This window comes from Heterodontus francisci, chromosome 36, assembly GCF_036365525.1.
Source record: "Heterodontus francisci isolate sHetFra1 chromosome 36, sHetFra1.hap1, whole genome shotgun sequence".
Lineage (NCBI taxonomy): Eukaryota > Metazoa > Chordata > Chondrichthyes > Heterodontiformes > Heterodontidae > Heterodontus > Heterodontus francisci.
In genome coordinates this window covers 7,931,758-7,949,425 of record NC_090406.1, presented here as the reverse complement: position 1 = coordinate 7,949,425, position 17,668 = coordinate 7,931,758, and the positions used below count along the sequence as shown (strand labels likewise).

General features: G+C 43.4%; 1 protein-coding gene across 3 annotated transcripts in view; it reads right to left on the bottom strand.

Annotated features, from left to right (window-relative positions):
- Positions 1 to 17,668, bottom strand: part of LOC137351558 (tyrosine-protein kinase JAK2-like) — a 91,059-nt gene that overhangs the window by 30,450 nt on the left and 42,941 nt on the right. For all 3 annotated transcript variants that reach the window (XM_068016080.1, XM_068016082.1, XM_068016081.1), the window contains exons 8-13: positions 13,839 to 13,996; positions 12,579 to 12,690; positions 9,721 to 9,901; positions 7,677 to 7,801; positions 1,733 to 1,864; positions 845 to 932 (exon numbers count right to left, since the gene is read on the bottom strand). In XM_068016080.1, coding sequence (XP_067872181.1) covers positions 845 to 932; positions 1,733 to 1,864; positions 7,677 to 7,801; positions 9,721 to 9,901; positions 12,579 to 12,690; positions 13,839 to 13,996 — 796 coding nt within the window. The remainder of the gene's footprint in view (positions 1 to 844; positions 933 to 1,732; positions 1,865 to 7,676; positions 7,802 to 9,720; positions 9,902 to 12,578; positions 12,691 to 13,838; positions 13,997 to 17,668) is intronic.

Here is a 17,668-nt window from a genome sequence, read left to right as displayed (position 1 = left end):
AACCAAAATTTGACACTGAGACACATAAGATGATGTTAGGACAGGTGACCAAAAGGGTCACAGATGAAGTTTTAAGGAATGTCTTTAAAGGGGAAAGGCAAAGAGGTTTAGGGAGAGGATCTAAAAAATATATTTATTCATTCAGAGGATGCTGGTGTTGCTGGCATGGCCTACATTTTTAGGGAAAGAAATACAGTCTTCACCCGTTCTAATGGTGTTAACGCGATTAGCACTCTATAAGAAGTGGATGGTATAATATGGAATGGGAAGGCAGCCTTGTGAATAACTATACCTGTTCTCTGACTGTGACAGCTGGCAAAGTAGTGGGACCAGACTGGATGTGCCAATCCACACCAAGATTCCACTCTTTTCCCTTATTCTACTTATGAGCTGCAGCTGCGGGTTGTAGATTCTCTGTCTGAAAATTCCCTGCTCTTGACGTCAATCGTGCAGTTTAGAACCAATAAAGGCTATCTTAATAGAGCTGCTTGACTGATTATGCAACCGGAGTGGCGAGGACCAAAATGGCAGAACAAGAAAGGAAAACGACACGGCAAACTCTGCCCGAAATAATCGGGGTTGCTTAATACGGTTCAAGTGGCACCTCTGTAATTGAGGGCCATGGTGATGGCAAACGGTTAGCATCGCTTGCCTAATAATTGAACTGAATGGAGGAACAGACTTGTAGGGCTGAATGGCCTACTCCTGTTCCTGAGTCATAGAACAGTGTGTTACAATGAAGGCTTTTTACTCATTCACATTTTAAACAATTTAAACGACTGGTTGCTGGAGAAAAATTAAAGCAGAGAATTCAGTTAGGCACCGTTAAAATTGCAAGACTTACTTTCTTTGTTGACTGCACAGATTCCGTAAACCAGGATGAGATGCTTATGGGAAACTTGACACATTATACTCGCTGCCTCAAAGAATGACTGAGGGTAAAGAGAGTTCAGGTTTCAACAATGGATATAATGTACTGTTATGGGTTAAACTAACAGAGATAGATCTCTCCAGTCTCCTCCAGCCACATAACCTCCCTCCAATGGTCTGTTTCTCTGGCTCTCATCTCTAGATCTCTTTTCCCATCACCCCACGCTTGCAGTCTCTGGAAGTCCTTCCTTAAACATCTGCAGCTTTCCACCTCTCTGTGCTCCTTCAGTTCTCAAAACCCATCTTTGGCCAAGCTTTCAGTCACCTGATCTTCCTCCTGCGATATCAGTTTTCCTCACACCTATCTGTGAAATGCCAGCGATTAAATGCATTGAACTTAGGAAGCAACATGGGAACAGGAAGAGGCCATTCAGCCCCTTGAGCCTGTCCCGTCATTCAACTAGATCATGGCTGATCTACATTTTAACTGCATTTGTTCCATCATCCTGAATACCCTTGCCTAGCAAAAATCTATCGATCTCAGTTGGCCCATAGCTTCAATAGCTTTTTGAAGAGAAAGATCCAGATTTCCACCACCCATTGTGTGAAGTGTTTCCTGACATCATCCCTGAACGGCCTAGCTCTAATTTTAAGGGTATATCCCCTTGTTCTGGGCTCCCTCCACTCCCCTCTCCCCCACCCCACCACCACCGTCCCCCTGCCTCCAAGGACATAGTTCCTCTCTATCTACCATATCAAATCTTTTAATCATGTTAAACACCTCAGTTGGATCACCCCTTAATCTTCTAATCTCTGCTGATGAGAGTCCCTGTAGACGAGAATGAAATGTTGATGGAATTACCTCAGAGTAGTTCCTGTGCGTGTGATCCAAGACCTTCAGTAAAACATCCATCTGGTAAAAATCACTATCCCCACCTCCCTTTCTTGTTCCTTTGAAGATCTTTGTAAAGGAGCCTTGACCCAGACTTTCACCCTGTTGTGAAGGAAGGAAAGTCTGACCATGAGTGTGACGTGGCTTTCATCCTCATCTTGGACAATGGACTAGCTGCAGCTTGTTGCACGCCCAGTTAATCCCTCTCATGGGACCTTCCAGGCAGTGCTGTTTATAAAGGTGCATTCCCACCACCAATCACAGGTTAGAAACATAGACATTCTCACACAGGAGCAGGCCATTCAGCCCTTCTTTCGGCCAGTAAATTCAGGCCCACAGCCCGACTGTACGCTATTTCATTTTCCTTCTTCTTCCCAAACCCACATACATTATCTTTCTCCATTTCCTTATAAAGAAAGTGATGTACTGTCCAGAGGACTCTCTGCACCAGAGTTCCCTTCCTAGCCCTGGATAGGTGTATGAGTGGTGGCTGATATTCCAAGTGAGTTGAGGTCTATCAGCTTTGCTAAGGGCATGTGTGTCCCTATCAGTGATTGATTGGAGCAGTCATGGGTTAGTTGGGTGAAGGTGGGGGTCCTGGACACTCTCTTCCTAACAGGCAGGCAAAGCTAACCAAACTGCCCATAGCACAGACAGGCCCCAAAAAGTATTTCAAGTGCTTCCATGGAAATGAATTCCCCTGACAATGACTCCACAGACTCTGGCAGGGGACAGTGCTGGAGGGCACTGGTAGGAATGACTTCAGTGGAGTTGCTGGGATCACTGCCTGCAGGATTCCTGAGCCACCAGGTCAGCTGATCAGGCATGAGTAACGCGCAATATATACACAATCAGATAAATGGCCCAAAGTGCAAGCATTTTAACAGTTCATACATATGGTCTGTTCATGAAAATATTACAGTGTAACTCAGGTAACAATCATTGATCCAAGCAGACATCTGGTGTGATATCTCCCCTATTCCACAGATAGAGCTTGTAATATCAGTTTAATTTCATCTCTAGGATCAGAACTCTTGTCACTTTTCTACACCAATTATTCATGTGAGATAATCTAAAGAGGTTCTATGTGAATGCATATATCCACTCAGCATGAGGGTGCTGGAGCACAACAAAGAAAGAATTTCCATTTCTGTAGCACCTTTCACAACCTCTGGATGACCCAAAGTACCTCATAGCCAATAAAGAACTTTTGAAGTGTAGTAAAAGCAAAATACTGCAGATGCTGGAAATCTGAAATAAAAACAGAAAGTGCTGATGAAAGGTCACAGACCTGAAACGTTAACTCTGCTTCTTTCTCCACAGATGCTGCCTGGCCTGCTGAGTATTTCCAGCACTGTTTTTATTTTGAAGTGTAGTAACTGTTGAAATGTAGGAAACACAGTAGCCAATTCGTGCACAGCAAGCTCCCACAAAAAACAATATGATAATGACCAGGCAATTTGGTTTTTAGTGATGTTGATCATGGGATAAATATTGGTCAGGACGCCAGGGCTAACTCCCCTTCTCTTCTTCAAAATAGTGGATGTGGAATGTTTTACACCTTGCGATTGCAGACACTGCCTTGGTTTAATGTCTCTTCTGACTGACGGCACCTCCAACTGTGCAACACTCCCTCAGTACTGCGCTGGGCATGTCAGCAAGCACTTAATTCACATTTTGTGGTATTTAACTGAGGGGATCATGCACCTTGTGTCCTTGCCCTCTGGTCCTGATGGATACACATTGGCGTCCTGAGTAATTTGAGTGTCCGGGAGCCAGATGCCCAATGACAACACAGTGAGTCAAAGAATTATACTATCTGGATCTCATGACAGGCTCCTTAATTACATCTGTAATAGGTGCACTGCCTGCATACTTACCACTGTAACTGAAGCCGAAATTGGGACAGTCGGATAGAATGATGAAACTAACTGACTGTGACTGACAATGCAGAAATGTGTTGACAATTACAACAAAGGACATTCATTACACAATGGACAATGAAATCTACAAGAACAAGTTGTATTTATATAGTGCCTTTAACATAGTTAAAAATGCCCCAAGTGCAATCAGATAAAAGACTGGCACTCAGCCACATAAGGGAGTGTCTGAGAAAGGTGGGTTTTTAAGGAGTGTCTTGAACCAGGTGAAAGAAGTGGAGAGGCAGAAATATTTAGGGAGGTAACTGGAGTTTGTTTTCGGGAAAGAGTACAATGAACTGTTAGTTGTTCTTGTTTCCTCATTGCATTCTCACTGTGGTGAAACCGAAATCCATCAACTTGTCACTTACATAGCTTACTTGGAACTGTGTTAAACCTAGGTTCTGAGGTGATGCTTAACAGGAAAATATATGTTTATTTCATGTTATATATTTTATGCAGATGCCGAAATAGTTTGTTCTCTGATATACAATCCTTATACTCCAATCTCTCCATCTTGTCTGTACCGACCCTTTGCTGCAGCAATCCAAAACTAATCCCATTGCTTCTGCTCTTTCCCTATAGCCCAGTATCACAGAATTGTTACAGCACAGAAGGAGGCCATTTGGCCCATCATGTCTGCACCAGCTCTCCGAGTGAGCAATTCACTTTGTGCCATTCCCCCACCTTCTCCCCATGACCCTGTACATTCTTCCTGTTCAGATAACAGTCTATTGAAGGCTTCAATTGAATCTGCCTCCACCACACTCTCAAGCAGTGAATTCCAAATCCTAACCACTCACTACATGAAAAAGTTTTTCCTCATGTCGCCATTGCTTCTTTTACCTCTGAATCAAATATCTATCCATCTTTTCCTTAAGAGGTGCAAAGGATTCTGCCTCGGTGACAAAGCAACCCATGCACCAAGAAAATATCGCTCCAATAAAAGAAAATTTCTCCCAATTCCTCCCCTCACTTTCTTAGTGACAGTTTTAAATTGATGACCACTTATATTGGTTCCCCAAGCAGGGAAAATAGTCTTTCTCTTTCACTATCAAAACTCTTCAATATTTCCTTGTCTTTCCCTATTTTATCAATACTATCACAGTTACTGTTCTTCTAAATGTCCTGCAAACTCCTTTGCCTTTCTGCCTAGTTATTGTGTTGAAATCAAGACCTGTCACACTAAAAGAAAAAAAAGACTTGCGTTTATATAGTACCTTTCACAACCACTGGATGTCTCAAAACACTTTACAGCAATGAAATACTTTTGAAGTGGATAGAAGATTGTCTAAATAACAGGAAACAGAGAGTAGGCATAAATGGGTCATTTTCTGGTTGGCAAGATGTAACGAGTGGTGTGCAACAGGGATCTGTGCTGGGGCCTCAACTTTTTACAATTTATATAAATGACTTAGATGAAGGGACCAAAGGTATGGTTGCTAAATTTCTGATGACACAAAGATAGTTAGGAAAGTGACTTGTGAAGAAGACATAAGGGGGCTACAAAGGGATATAGATAGGTTAGGTGAGTGGGCAAAGACCTGGCAAATGGAGTATAATATGGGAAGTGTGAAATTGTCCACTTTGGCAGGAAGAATAAAAAAGAAGCATATTGTCTAAATGGTGAGAGATTGCAGAGCTCCGAGATGCAGAGGGATCTGGGTGTCCTAGTACATGAATCGCAAAAGGTTAGTATGCAGGTACAACAAGTAATTAGGAAAGCTAATCGAATGTTATCGTTTATCAAGAGGGGAATTGAATACAAAACTAGGGAGATTATGCTTCAGCTATACAGGGCATTGGTGAGACCACATCTGGAGTAGTGTGTACAATACTGGTCTCTTTATTTAAGGAAGGATGTAAATACGTTGGAGGCAGTACAGAGAAGGTTTACTAGACTAATACCGGGAATGGGTGGGCTGTCTTACGAGGAAAGATTGGACAGGCTAGGCTTGTATCCACTGGAATTTAGAAGAGTAAGAGGTGACTTGATTGAAACATATAAGATCCTGAGGGGTCTTGGCAAGGTGGATGTGGAAAGGATGTTTCTCCTTGAGGGAGAATCTAGAACTAGGGGTCACTGTTTAAAAATAAGGGGTCGCCCATTTAAGACAGAGATGAGGAGAAATTCTTTCGCTCAGAGGGGCGTGAGTCTTTGGAATTCTCTTCCTCAAAAGGAGGTGGAAGCAGAGTTTTTGAATATTTTTAAGGCAGAGGTAGATAGATTTTTGATAAGCAAGGGGCTGGAAGGTTATCGGAGGTAGGTGGAAATGTGGAGTAATCAGTTCAGCTGTGAAGTTACTGAATGGTGGGAGCAGGCTCGAAGGGCCGAGTGGCCTACTCTTGCTCTGAATTCGTGTGTTCGTATGTAAGTGTAGTCACTGCATAATGTAAGAATCGCGGCAGTGTGTGTGTGCACATGAAGTTCCCACAAACAGCAATGTGATAATGACCAGCTGTATTTAGTGATGTTGGTTGAGAGATAAATGTTAGTTAGGACACCGGGCAGAACTCTCCTGCTTTTCTTTGAAATAGTGCTATGGGATATTTTATATCCACCCAAGCAAGCAGATGGAACCTTGGTTTATTGTTTATTCCAAAAGACAGCACCTCCAACAATGCAGCACTCCCTCAGAACTACAGTAGAGTGGCAGCCTTGATTTTTGTACTCAATCCCTGGAGTGGGACTGGAACTGGAACCTATAACCTTGTAACTCAGAGGGAAAGAGTGTTGCCATCTGAGCCACAGCTCAAAGCCACACTCTCCCAGGCCCTCAAAGGTGTGAAACTCCCCACCTCTCTTGGCTCAGTGGGCGACACTTTTCCCCCTGTGCCAGAAGGTTCTGGGTTCAAGCCCCCACTCATGAAGCTTGAGCACAAAATTCAGGCTGAGGCTCCCAGTGCAGTACTGAGAGGGTGCTGCTCTGTCCGAGGTGCTGCCAGATGAGTTGTTGATCTGAGGCCCGGTCTGCCCTCTTGGGTGGACATGGCATTGTTTGAAGGAGAGCCGGGGAATTATCCCAGATATCCTGGTCCAATATTTATCTCTCAAACAACATCACTAAAACAGATGATCTGGTCAGTATCACATTGCTGCTTGTGGGAGCTTTCTGTGTGCAAATTGGTTTCTATGTTTCCTAAATTACAACAGTGACTATGCTCCAAAAAAGTACTTCATTGGCTGTAAAGTACTTTATAAATGCAAGTATTTCTTTCTTCTCATTCTGTAATCTATAGCTTTTAATACATGAATTTGGCATCATCTAACCTGCATTTCTTGGAAACCAGATGGTGCAATTAGTGATTAACAAGACTTTCACTTCTGGTTTCAAATGCAAAACCATTTGATTGAGATAAAAGACTCCTTTTCTTGCTGGCTGTAAGAATCCTACATGCAATGAATTTCGACAGTCTCCATCTAACTCTGAGTCGTCTGGAGCTGCACCTCAAAACAGTTCCTAATTTGGCATGAACAGGTGATCTCACGCAAAATTGGTAAAATGTCACACTGCTGCAGTAAGGAATGTTGAAGTATATTGTTCTGGCAGAGTAGAGGGAGCTTTACTCTATCTCACTGTCCTATTCCTGCCCTGGGAGTGCCAGATATTCTCCTGCTTTGACATTTATCACCTTGATACGCACAGAAATATGAAAGGAAAAACATATCCAGGCTTAACATTAACCTTGGCTTTCACTCTCTGAGATGCAAGTGCACATATGCGTGAAATTACAAAATGAGGTTGACTACGTTCATTGCCAAGTTAATACTTGACATCTTTTACTCTATGCCAAGAACTTGGAGTCAATTTCTAATGCTCCTTTCTGATGAAAGGTTATCGACCTGAAACATTAACTCAGTTTTCTCTCCACAGATGCTGCCTGACCTATTTCCAGCATTTTCTGTTTTATTTCTGATTTCCAGCATCTGCGGTATTTTGCCCTTTTCTTGCATGTCGAAAGCTCCCTTGTTCGCTCCATTTTCATTGACTCACCCAGATCAGCTCTTCCTTCTTCAGTTTGTGGAACATCATCTGATTGACGTTCCTTCGTTGCATGAATGGAGATGTGAGGAGGTCAGAAGAGTGGTTACTACGTATGATGATCAAATTGGATTTTTCTGGAAGGGGAGAGAAAAGGAAGACATTGATTGGGACTTCAGCAATGAGGGACAAGCCACCAGGAAGATTATCTGGTAGAACAGATTGCCTGTTATAGAAACTGCTCACTTTTCATTCAGATTCCCTCTGCCAGTTTACCATGCAGATGTTGATAAAAACCTACTCGATTGTTGCTTGAACCCTGATCTTTTCATTCATACCAACCAAAGCGCTGGACTTTATCTTCCAACAGCTAACACCATCTGCAAATTCTATATGGAACACCAATGGAGAGATCTCATGCACTGTTTCATTGCTTATGATCTTCCAGACAGTGATATTACAGCTACAGAAATAAGTAGAAACCTCACTGAAACTATAGTTGTGGAATTACTAGTTTAGTGTCATGACCACAACACTACAGTACCCAGAATTGGGAGCACTCATGCTGGAATATCAGGCAAGGACAGTTTCATGCTTAACTATTTAATGGTTAAGTGGTGAAGCAAAAACGATGGAAACCATTGGTTAGGTAATAGTTAGGTGTAACTGCCTTCCTTTAGGAAGGATATCAGGGAGAGGGTGCAGGATGTTTGCACTCAGCCACATGGTTAGCTGTGGCTCAGCAGTTGCAATCTCACCTATGAGTCAGAAAGTTACGGGTTTAAGCCCCACTCCAGAGATTAAAATCTAGGCTGATATTCCAGTGTAGGACTGAGGGAGTACAGCACTGTTGGAGGTGCTGTCTTTTGGATGATGTTCAAATGAGGTCTGCGCTGCCCTCTCAGCCAACAAAGTTCTGTTGAAGTGTCATCACTGTTGTAATATGGACAACACAGTAGCCAATTTGCACAAAGTAAGATCCCATAAATAGCAAGCGGATGTAAAAGACCTTCAGGCACTACTTCAAAGAAGAACAGAAGAACTCGCCAACTGCCCTGCTCAAATGTTATCCTTCAATCAAGATCATGAAAACAGATTATCTGGTCATTATCTCAATGCTGTTTGAGGGAGCTTTCTGTGTGCAAATTGGCTGCCATGTTTGTAAAGTGCTTTGGGATGTCCTGAGGTCATGAAAGGGGCTATTTAAATGCAAGAACTTTCTTTCACTAAGATAACATTAGGAATGAAAGGCTTTAGTTGTGAGTTACTAGACAAGCTGAGGCTCTTTATATTGGAAGAGAAGATAGGCAGAGAATTGATAGAGTGTTCGAAACAATAGGAGCTTAGATACGGTAAATTAGGAAAAACTGTTTCCGCTGGTCAATGAGTTGGTAACCAAGGGGCATAAATTTAAGATTATCACCAAAATAACAAAGAAAGGGTGAGAACAATATGTTTCATAACCAAGGGTTGTTTGTACGTGAAGGGCCATTGCAGAAACAGTGGCAATCATCGGAATGTGTTATAGCTTTTAAAACAGAAGTGGGATAAATATTTTGAAAAAGCAAATTTAGAAAGATATAGGGTCACACCAAGGTAATGGGATGAAGTGGATAGCTCTTACAGAGAACCGTTAGATGTCTGATGGGCCAAATGGCCTCCTTCTATGCTGTAAAGTTCTATGATTCTGTAATGTCTCTCCACAGTCCCCAACCCAATGGTCAAATAACCTGCCAACGTTCATTGCCTACAGCCAATCATTAAGAATGGCCTCTTGGATAATAACAGGATGGTTCGTGTAGAGTTTGTTACTGGCTTAAGCAGAGGATGAATAACAACAACAACAACTTGCATTTATATAGCACCATTAACATAGTAAAACTTCCCAAAGTGCTTCACAGGAGAGATTATCAGACAATATTGGACACCAAGCCACAAAAGGAGATATTAGGACAGTTGGGGGAGGTTTTAAGGAGCATCAAAAAAGAGGAGAGAGTGACGGACTGACTTAGGGAGGGAGTTAGAGAGAGAAAATTGGGAATATAAAGAGCTTTACCTTTAGGTCTGGGTGGACAGCAGGTGTTGAGCTGGATGCTGACACCTTCTGACATGAGGCCAGTGCTGTGATAGTAATTCAGAAGCTCCTTCAGACTCTCAAACTGTCGCTGCACTCCAGCCAGAGAATAGTTCTTCTCCTTTATAATCAGACAGTCCTTGTAGTCCTTTCCAAATTCCGTCTGTGTCAAATGATAGAATATTAACAAATGCACTGAAATCCCAAGTGCATATCCAAGTATTGTTTAAACGCAATGAGGGTTTCTGTCTCTACCTCCCTTCCAGGCAGTGAGTTCTGGACTCCCACCAGCCTTTGGGTGAAAAAAATTCTCAACTCCTTTCTAATCCTTCTACCAATTACTTTAAATCTATGCTCCCTGGTTATTGACCTCACTGCTGAGGGAAATAGGTCCTTCCTATCTACTCTATCTCAGCCCCTCATAATTTTATACACCTCAATTAAATCTCCCCTCAGCCTCCTAGGTTCCAAAGCAAAGGTTCTCCATTCCTGGCAACATCTTGGTAAATCTCGTACCCTCTCTAGTGCGATCACATCCTTCCCGTAATGTAGTGACCAGAACTTCATTCAATACTCTAGCTGTGGCCTAACTAGTGTTTTTTACAGTTTCAGCATAACCTCCTTGCTCTTATATACTCCAGGCCTCGGCTAATAAAGGAAAGTGTTCTGTATGCTTTCTTAACCGCCTTAACAGCTGTTCAGCTTCAGGGATCTATGGACATACTTTAGCTGCTACAGCCTTCAAAACTCAAGCTGGATATCATGTAATCACCAGTTCTTAAATGACCTAATTTGTTCGCCTGCTGTTCCTCTTGGTAGTAACCTGCACCATTAAAACATTAACACTTACTCCATTAAAACAACATACACAAGGCTAATTTAGTTGTTTTTACATTAGGGGTAATGCCATGCTGGTGTCTTGAGCTCCCAACAGAGACAACCCAAGTAAACTTGCTTTTTAAAAATATCGTTTTTTGGGATGTGGGCACTGCTGGCAAGATGGGCATTTATTGCCCTCCCCAGTTGCCCTGGGAGAAGATGGCAGTGAGCCTTCTCCTTGAGCTGCTGTAGCCCTGGTGATAATATGCTCCGATGATGGTGATGGATGAGGAATTGGAAGAAACTGATCCCACAACAATGAAGGAATGATGTGCATGATCAGAATAAGGTGCGACTTCACAGAGTCATAGAATGATACAGCGCTGAATGAGGCCATTCGGCCCATTGTGCTTGTGCTGTTTCTTTGAAAGAACTATCCAATTCATCTCAATCCTTTTCCCCATAGCCCTGGAAATCGTTCCCTTTCAATTCCCCTTTTGAAAGTTACTATTGAATCTGCTTCCACTGCCCTTTCAGGCAGTGCATTCCAGATCACAACAACTCGCTGTGTAAAAGGAGGTGAGGGCATTCCTCTGGCATTGTTGCTTGGTGGTAGAGGTGGCAGGAGAGGGAGGTGCTATCGAAGTAGCTTTGGCGAGTTACCTGCAGGGCATCCTGTAGATGGTCTACACACCCGCCACAGTGCATTAGTGGTAGAGGAGGACAGTATTAAGTTGAGAGCCCAAGGGATGCTGATCCAGTGCGTGGCTCCGTGCCAGAGCTTCTTGAGTCTTCTTGCAGTTGAACCCAGCCTGGTAAGTGGTGAGTATTCCATCACGTTCCTGACTCAAACCTTCAGCATGTTCAAGAGGCTTTCAGGTGTCGGGAGGTGAGTCACTCATCGCCATGTACTCAGCCTGGTCCTGTTCCTTGTAGCTACTTCAGTTAAATGTCTGGACTAGGTCGAGCCCCAAGATGTGGATGGTCAGGGAGTTTAAAATAGTGGCTCAGTTGAAGGTCAAGGGACAGTTGATTGAAATTTCTTTCCTTCAATGGTCACTGCCTGTCCCTTATTGGGTCTGAAAGTTACCTGCCGCTTGTCTGTTACCCACATCCTGCTGTAGGCTAGCAGGGGCTATTCCATTATCAGAGGATTATCTGGGATTGTTAAGGCCAGCACTTGGGAAGGCTTGGTAAAGGGCCAGCCCCACTCACAGCCTTCATGAATGGGTTTACTCTGGGCAGCTGCTGAGCAGTGTGGGTTCAAGCAAAAGTAATTATAGGAATATAGAAACAGGAGTAGGCCATTCAGCCCCTCAAGTCTGTTTCACTGTTCAATTAGATCATGGCTGATCTGTATTGGAACTCCATCTACCCACCTTGGTTTTGTAAACCTTACCCAGCAGAAATCCCAGAGGTGATCAATGTTGTGCCTGAACGTGGCTTTCTTTAGCGTCAAGTTATGCATCTAATTGAATGGTGGAACAGGCTGAAGGGGCTGAATGGCCATCTCCAGTTCCTATGATGCAAGGTTTCTCTACTCAGGAAAGATCGCAGAAGGACAAATAGCAGAGTGGCTATGATCTACCTTGTAAGGATGTGAAGGACAGCTATTGTTGGAACGTGCTCAGAGGCAATGTGACACGATATGGCCATGGAAGCAACTGCACTCACAATTTGGGAAGAAGCCAATGGCCTTGTGCTGGAAGAGCAGGACCCCTGAAATTTCAGGTCAGAAATCTCTGATTGCCAGCAGGCTATTGGACCATGGGAGCATCACTGCCGAGTTTGACCCCTTTCCTCAGCCAATATCCACACTCACAAACACATCCAGCAATGGGATTCACTGACCCTGGGTCACTGTGAAGACTATTCTAACACACATGACTCCACCTTCTACCTGACTCATCACCGACCTCAGCTGGCACCTGGGACCTTCCTCATCTGCAAGGGTTCTACTATAAAACAGGCAAATTAAATTCAAAACCCAAAGCAATTGGCATCTTAAGATGAAGACTTACTTCAACGCAAACAGTCAGGAAGTACTTGTTGAACTCCTTAGGGCTGCAACGCAGGATGTAGAGGCCTTTGCTGTTAGCAAGCTTCTTCAGCTTATACATGGCAAAGTCAGAGCTGTTAAGGAAGAGCAATCAACTTAAATTGAAGACAAGAGCCTAAAAATATCACCAACCCTTTTACAGGGAGGGGTGGTGTGGGAGGGTAGGTGGGTAGAACTGTTGTAGTGGGGTTTCCAGTATGGCTTTGGTCTGTCTTTGATGCCTTTACAAAAGTCAAACATTTCTGTTTGTTAGTGCAAGCTCCCTGTGGTCCCTTTTTGAGTGAGGCAGACATTATCAGGAATAGACTAAGAATTAGCTTGGCATTTAACAAACTTTCCACAGGTTCGCAAGTGAGAGGAAGCCCATTCAGACATATTAGGACAGATGACCAAACCTTGATCAAAAAGTTAGGTGTCATGGAGCATCTTCAGGGAGGAGAGAGAGATGGCGAGGTGTGGTTATAGAGGTGGTAATACAGTGCTTAGAGCCTTGGCAGTTGAAGGCATGGCCACCAATGGTGGAGCGATCGAAATCAGGGATGCGCAAGGGGCCGGAATTGAAAGAGCGCAGAGATCTCAGAGGGTTGTAGATCTGGAGGAGATTACAGAGGTAGGGAGGGGCGAGGCCATGGAGGGATTTGAAAACAAGGATGAGAATTTTAAAATCGAGTTGTTGCCAAACTGGAAGCCAGTGTAGGTCAGCGAGCACGGTAGATGATAGGTGAATGAGACTTGGCATACGTTAGCATATGGGCAGCAGATGCTTATTCATGTTTATAAGGGATATATCTTGATGGTGAGGAAATATGGTGCTAAATGAACAGAATGGATAGTAAATGTGGTGGGATTCCAAAAAGATGTCTCACAGAGTAATGGCCGAACTTGATACCCAACTTCATGCGTTCCTGATCCTAGCAATCCCATTGTAAGGAGGCACTGAATGGACGACAGCTATTTTGGTGGAAGAGGCAATAAAATAGTAGAGGCATTGTCCCTGAAAACCATTTACATGGTCATCATAGTGTGCACCTGGCGAGCACCAGCAGAAACCTGGATGTAGGTTTTAGTTCTTTCAGTGGTGGGTAATACATTGAGAACAGTGGAAGGAAATTCAAGAAAATAAGGGCTTAAAGACGCATATAGTTCTAATGCTTAGTCCCCTTCTTAAAGGAGATGACCCACTTTCATTAGGACAGTTGTAATGTCCAACCCTTAAACTTACGTGATGGGTCCATGGCAGTTATCCTCAATGTGGTCCAACAGCTTTGGTGGAGCCACCTCTTTGCAGAAGTAGTGATGTGCATCAGCAGTCAGTCGGTAATACCCATCGATAAGAGATACGAAGGAGAGGGCCTCTCTCAGGGTGGGAAACTCCGCCTCCTGTGAGGTAGCAGGTGTGGAACAACTGTTAGGCCAATATGCTTACAGAGGCAGGGTGCCAGTCAGAATGAAGTCATACTCATCATAAATATAGCGAAAAGCAACAACGCTGAACAGTTTTACCACATATTTTTGAGTTGAAAACAGCACAAATGCTCAACAGATATTGTGAATATAAAGCCCAAGTCACTGAAAGACTTGAGAACTGCTCCTGTTTCTGGAAATTTTCTGATATTTCTCACACACTCCTGTATATTTAAAAATGGGAAATCTTGCCATCTGTTAGCTGCTCTTACTCTCACTTCTAACCTCTGATCACACTCTCTCTGCCCCAGATATTCCAGTCTTTCTCTATTTTAGATGTTGCAACTGTCGTTGCTTCTCTGAATTTTCTATTCTTGCTTCTCCTAATTTCCAAATATATGCCTCAGTCAGTGGCATTCTCCCCTCTGAGTCAAGAGAATGTGGGTTCAAGTCCTGCTTTAGAGACCTGAGCACATACTGGAACTCCCTGTACCAGGACTGAGGGAGCACTGCACTGTCGAGGTGCCGACATTCAGATGAGACATTAAGCTGAGGCCCAGTCTTCCTCTCAGGTGGATGTAAAAAATCCTGGCGCACTGTTTCGAAGAAGAGCAGCAGAGTTCTCCCTGGTGTCCTGGCCAATATCTATCCCTCAATCAACATCACAAAACCAGATTATCTGGCCATTATCACATTGCTGTTTGTGGGATCTTGCTGTGTGCAAATTGGCTGCCGCATGTCCTACATTACAACAATGACTACACTTTAAAAAAATATCATTGCCTGTCAAGCGCTTTGGGGATGTCCAGAGGTTGTGAAAGGTTCTATATAAAGGTACATCTTTATTCTCTTTTACACATTCTTTCTCCTATATCCACACTTTATTGAAATGAAGAATCAACACGTTATCTTCTGATCTAGCTCAATCTTTCCAGTGGCCTCAAAACTTACTCCCCTTAACCTTACCCTCCTTCTCCAACACAGAGGTTTTAAAGACTTAGGCTTCTGAAGGACAATTAGGGGTGGGCAATAAATGCTGGGCTTGCCAGCGGTGCCCACATCCTGTGAATGAATAAAAAATAAACACTATGGTTCATTTTCACTTGTCTTCAGCTCCTTACAATCTTTCTGGTGATGAATGCTACAAGCATTGCCTTTTCATCTAGGCCTCCCAATTATAAAACAGAATGCACGATGAATGGCATCAAATGGTGATAAATATCTTCATTTGTCATGTTGGTGACACTGCCACAAATAAGCTCAGCCTTACAGAAAGAGTTATTTATATAGTGCTGTTGACCATAATGCATTATCTTTACACCCTGAGTAATACGTGCAACAAGAAAAAAAATACCCTGACCAAGCCACACAACAAAAACACTCACAATCTTTAGGTGTTAGTTTTGTTGAATTGACAGGAATGAGTTGCTAATCCTGGCTGTTTTACTGAGGAGGGGGAAGGGATAAAAATTCTACCCTGGTCATAATTGACCGTAATGTTAAGTTGAGATCTTGAAATTTAGACTCTATTGACTCAGAAAAGTCAGATTTATATGAATGAGGGGAGCCACTTGGCTTACTTTAGCCCATCCGCAGTCAATGCACAGTCCATTATTACAACATCAGTCTCTTAATTGACTCCAGGGATTTTGCCTCATTTACCAAGACGTCCTTTCCACACATTGGTCATTCTTTGCGAAGGGGAGCTTCCTGATCAGTCCAAAATTTACCTTTTGCCACTTTGTCTCCTTGTCCTTCTGTCATAGTTTAGTTTGAAGTAAGAGTATCTTAATCCATTTGGGGGCTAAAAGGGTTAATATGAGGACAGGTTGCATAGACCGGGCTTGTTTTCCCTTGAGATTAGAAGATTAAGGGGTGATCTCATTGAGATGTTTAAGATGATTAAAGGATTTGATAGGATCGATAGAGGGAAACTAATTCTTCTGGTTGGGGGAGAATCCAGAACAAGGCGAAATAACCTTAGCTGTTCAGGGGTGATGGCAGGAAGCACCTCTTCACTCAAAGGGTAATGGAAATCTGGAACTCTCTCTCTCTCTCTCCCCCCCCCCCCCCCCCCCAAAAACTGTTGAGACTGGGGGGTCAATTGAAAATGTTAAAACTGAGATTGGTAGATTTTTGTCATGTAAGGGTATTAGGGGTTATTGTACCAAAGTGGGTAGATGGAGTTGAGATGCAGATCAACCATGATCTAACTGAACAGCGGAACAGGCTCAATGGGTTGACGGGTCTCTGATGTTTGTTCCTAGTGTTCTATATTTACATTTTCTGTACTACTTACTGTCTTATAGACCTCAATGAGCTCATCTGTCACCACCTTTCAAGACTGAAGAACTCAGGTTTCTCCAATATTTCATGATAACTCAATTCTCTAATACTAGAAATCTGTTCCTTGGTTGATCATTTCTTTCATTATTGAGTTGTCAAAAGCTCATGCGTTCAAGCCCCAGGACAGAATTGAGCACAAAATCTGGGCTGACACTTAATTGCAGTACTGAGGGAGTGCAGCATTATGAATTTGGAATGCTTTGGATGAGACATTAAGCCCCGTTTGCTTGCACAGGTGGATGTAAAAGGTCCCGGGGAGTACTCAAAGAGGATCGGGGAGTTATCCTGGGGTGTTGGCCAACATTCCAAAAACAGATTATTTGCTCATTTTCCTTGCCAGACACTAAATGGCTGCCATATGCATCTGCATAACAAGTGATTGCAGTTCAAAAGTTGCCATTGGTTACCAAATGTTTTGGGATGTTCATAAAAACATGGTAAGGTGTTATACAAATGCAAGTTTTTTCTTTCATTCAGCACTCCCAAATTAGATACAGAGTAGAGCACCCTCTATCCTTTTTTTATTCATTCATGGGATGTGGGCATCGCTGGCCAGGCCAGCATTTACTACCCATCCCTAATTTCCCTTGAGAAGGCGGTGGTGAGCTGCCTTCTTGAACCGTTGCAGTCCATGTGGGGTCGGTACACCCACAATGCTGTTAGGAAGGGAGTTCCAGGATTTTGACCCAGTGACAGTGAAGGAACAGCGATATAGTTCCAAGTCAGGATGGTGTGTGACTTGGAGGGGAACTTGCAGGTGGTGGTTTTCCCCTGCATTTGTTGCCCTTGTCCTTCTAATTGGTAGAGGTTGCGGTTTGGAAGGTGCTGTCTAAGGAGCCTTTGTGCGTTGCTGCAGTGCATCTTGTAGGTAGTACACACTGCTGCCACTGTGCATCGGTGGTGGAGGGAGTGAATGTTTGTGGATGGGGTGCCAATCAAGCAGGCTGCTTTGTCCTGGATGGTGTTGAGCTTCTTGAATGTTGTTGGAGCAGCACCCATCCAGGCAAGTGGAGAGTATTTCATCACACTCCTGACTTGTGCCTTGTAGATGGTGGACAGGCTTTGGGGAGTCAGGAGATGAGTTACTCGCCGGAGGATTCCTAGCCTCTGACCTACTCTTGTAGCCACGGTATTTATATGGCTACTCCAGTTCAGTTTTCTGGTCAATTGTAGCCCCTAGGATGTTGATAGTTGGGGATTCAGCAATGGTAATGCCATTGAATGACAAGGGGAGATGGCTAGATTCTCTCTTGTTGGAGATGGTCATTGCCTGGCACTTGTGAGGCACGAATGTTACTTGCC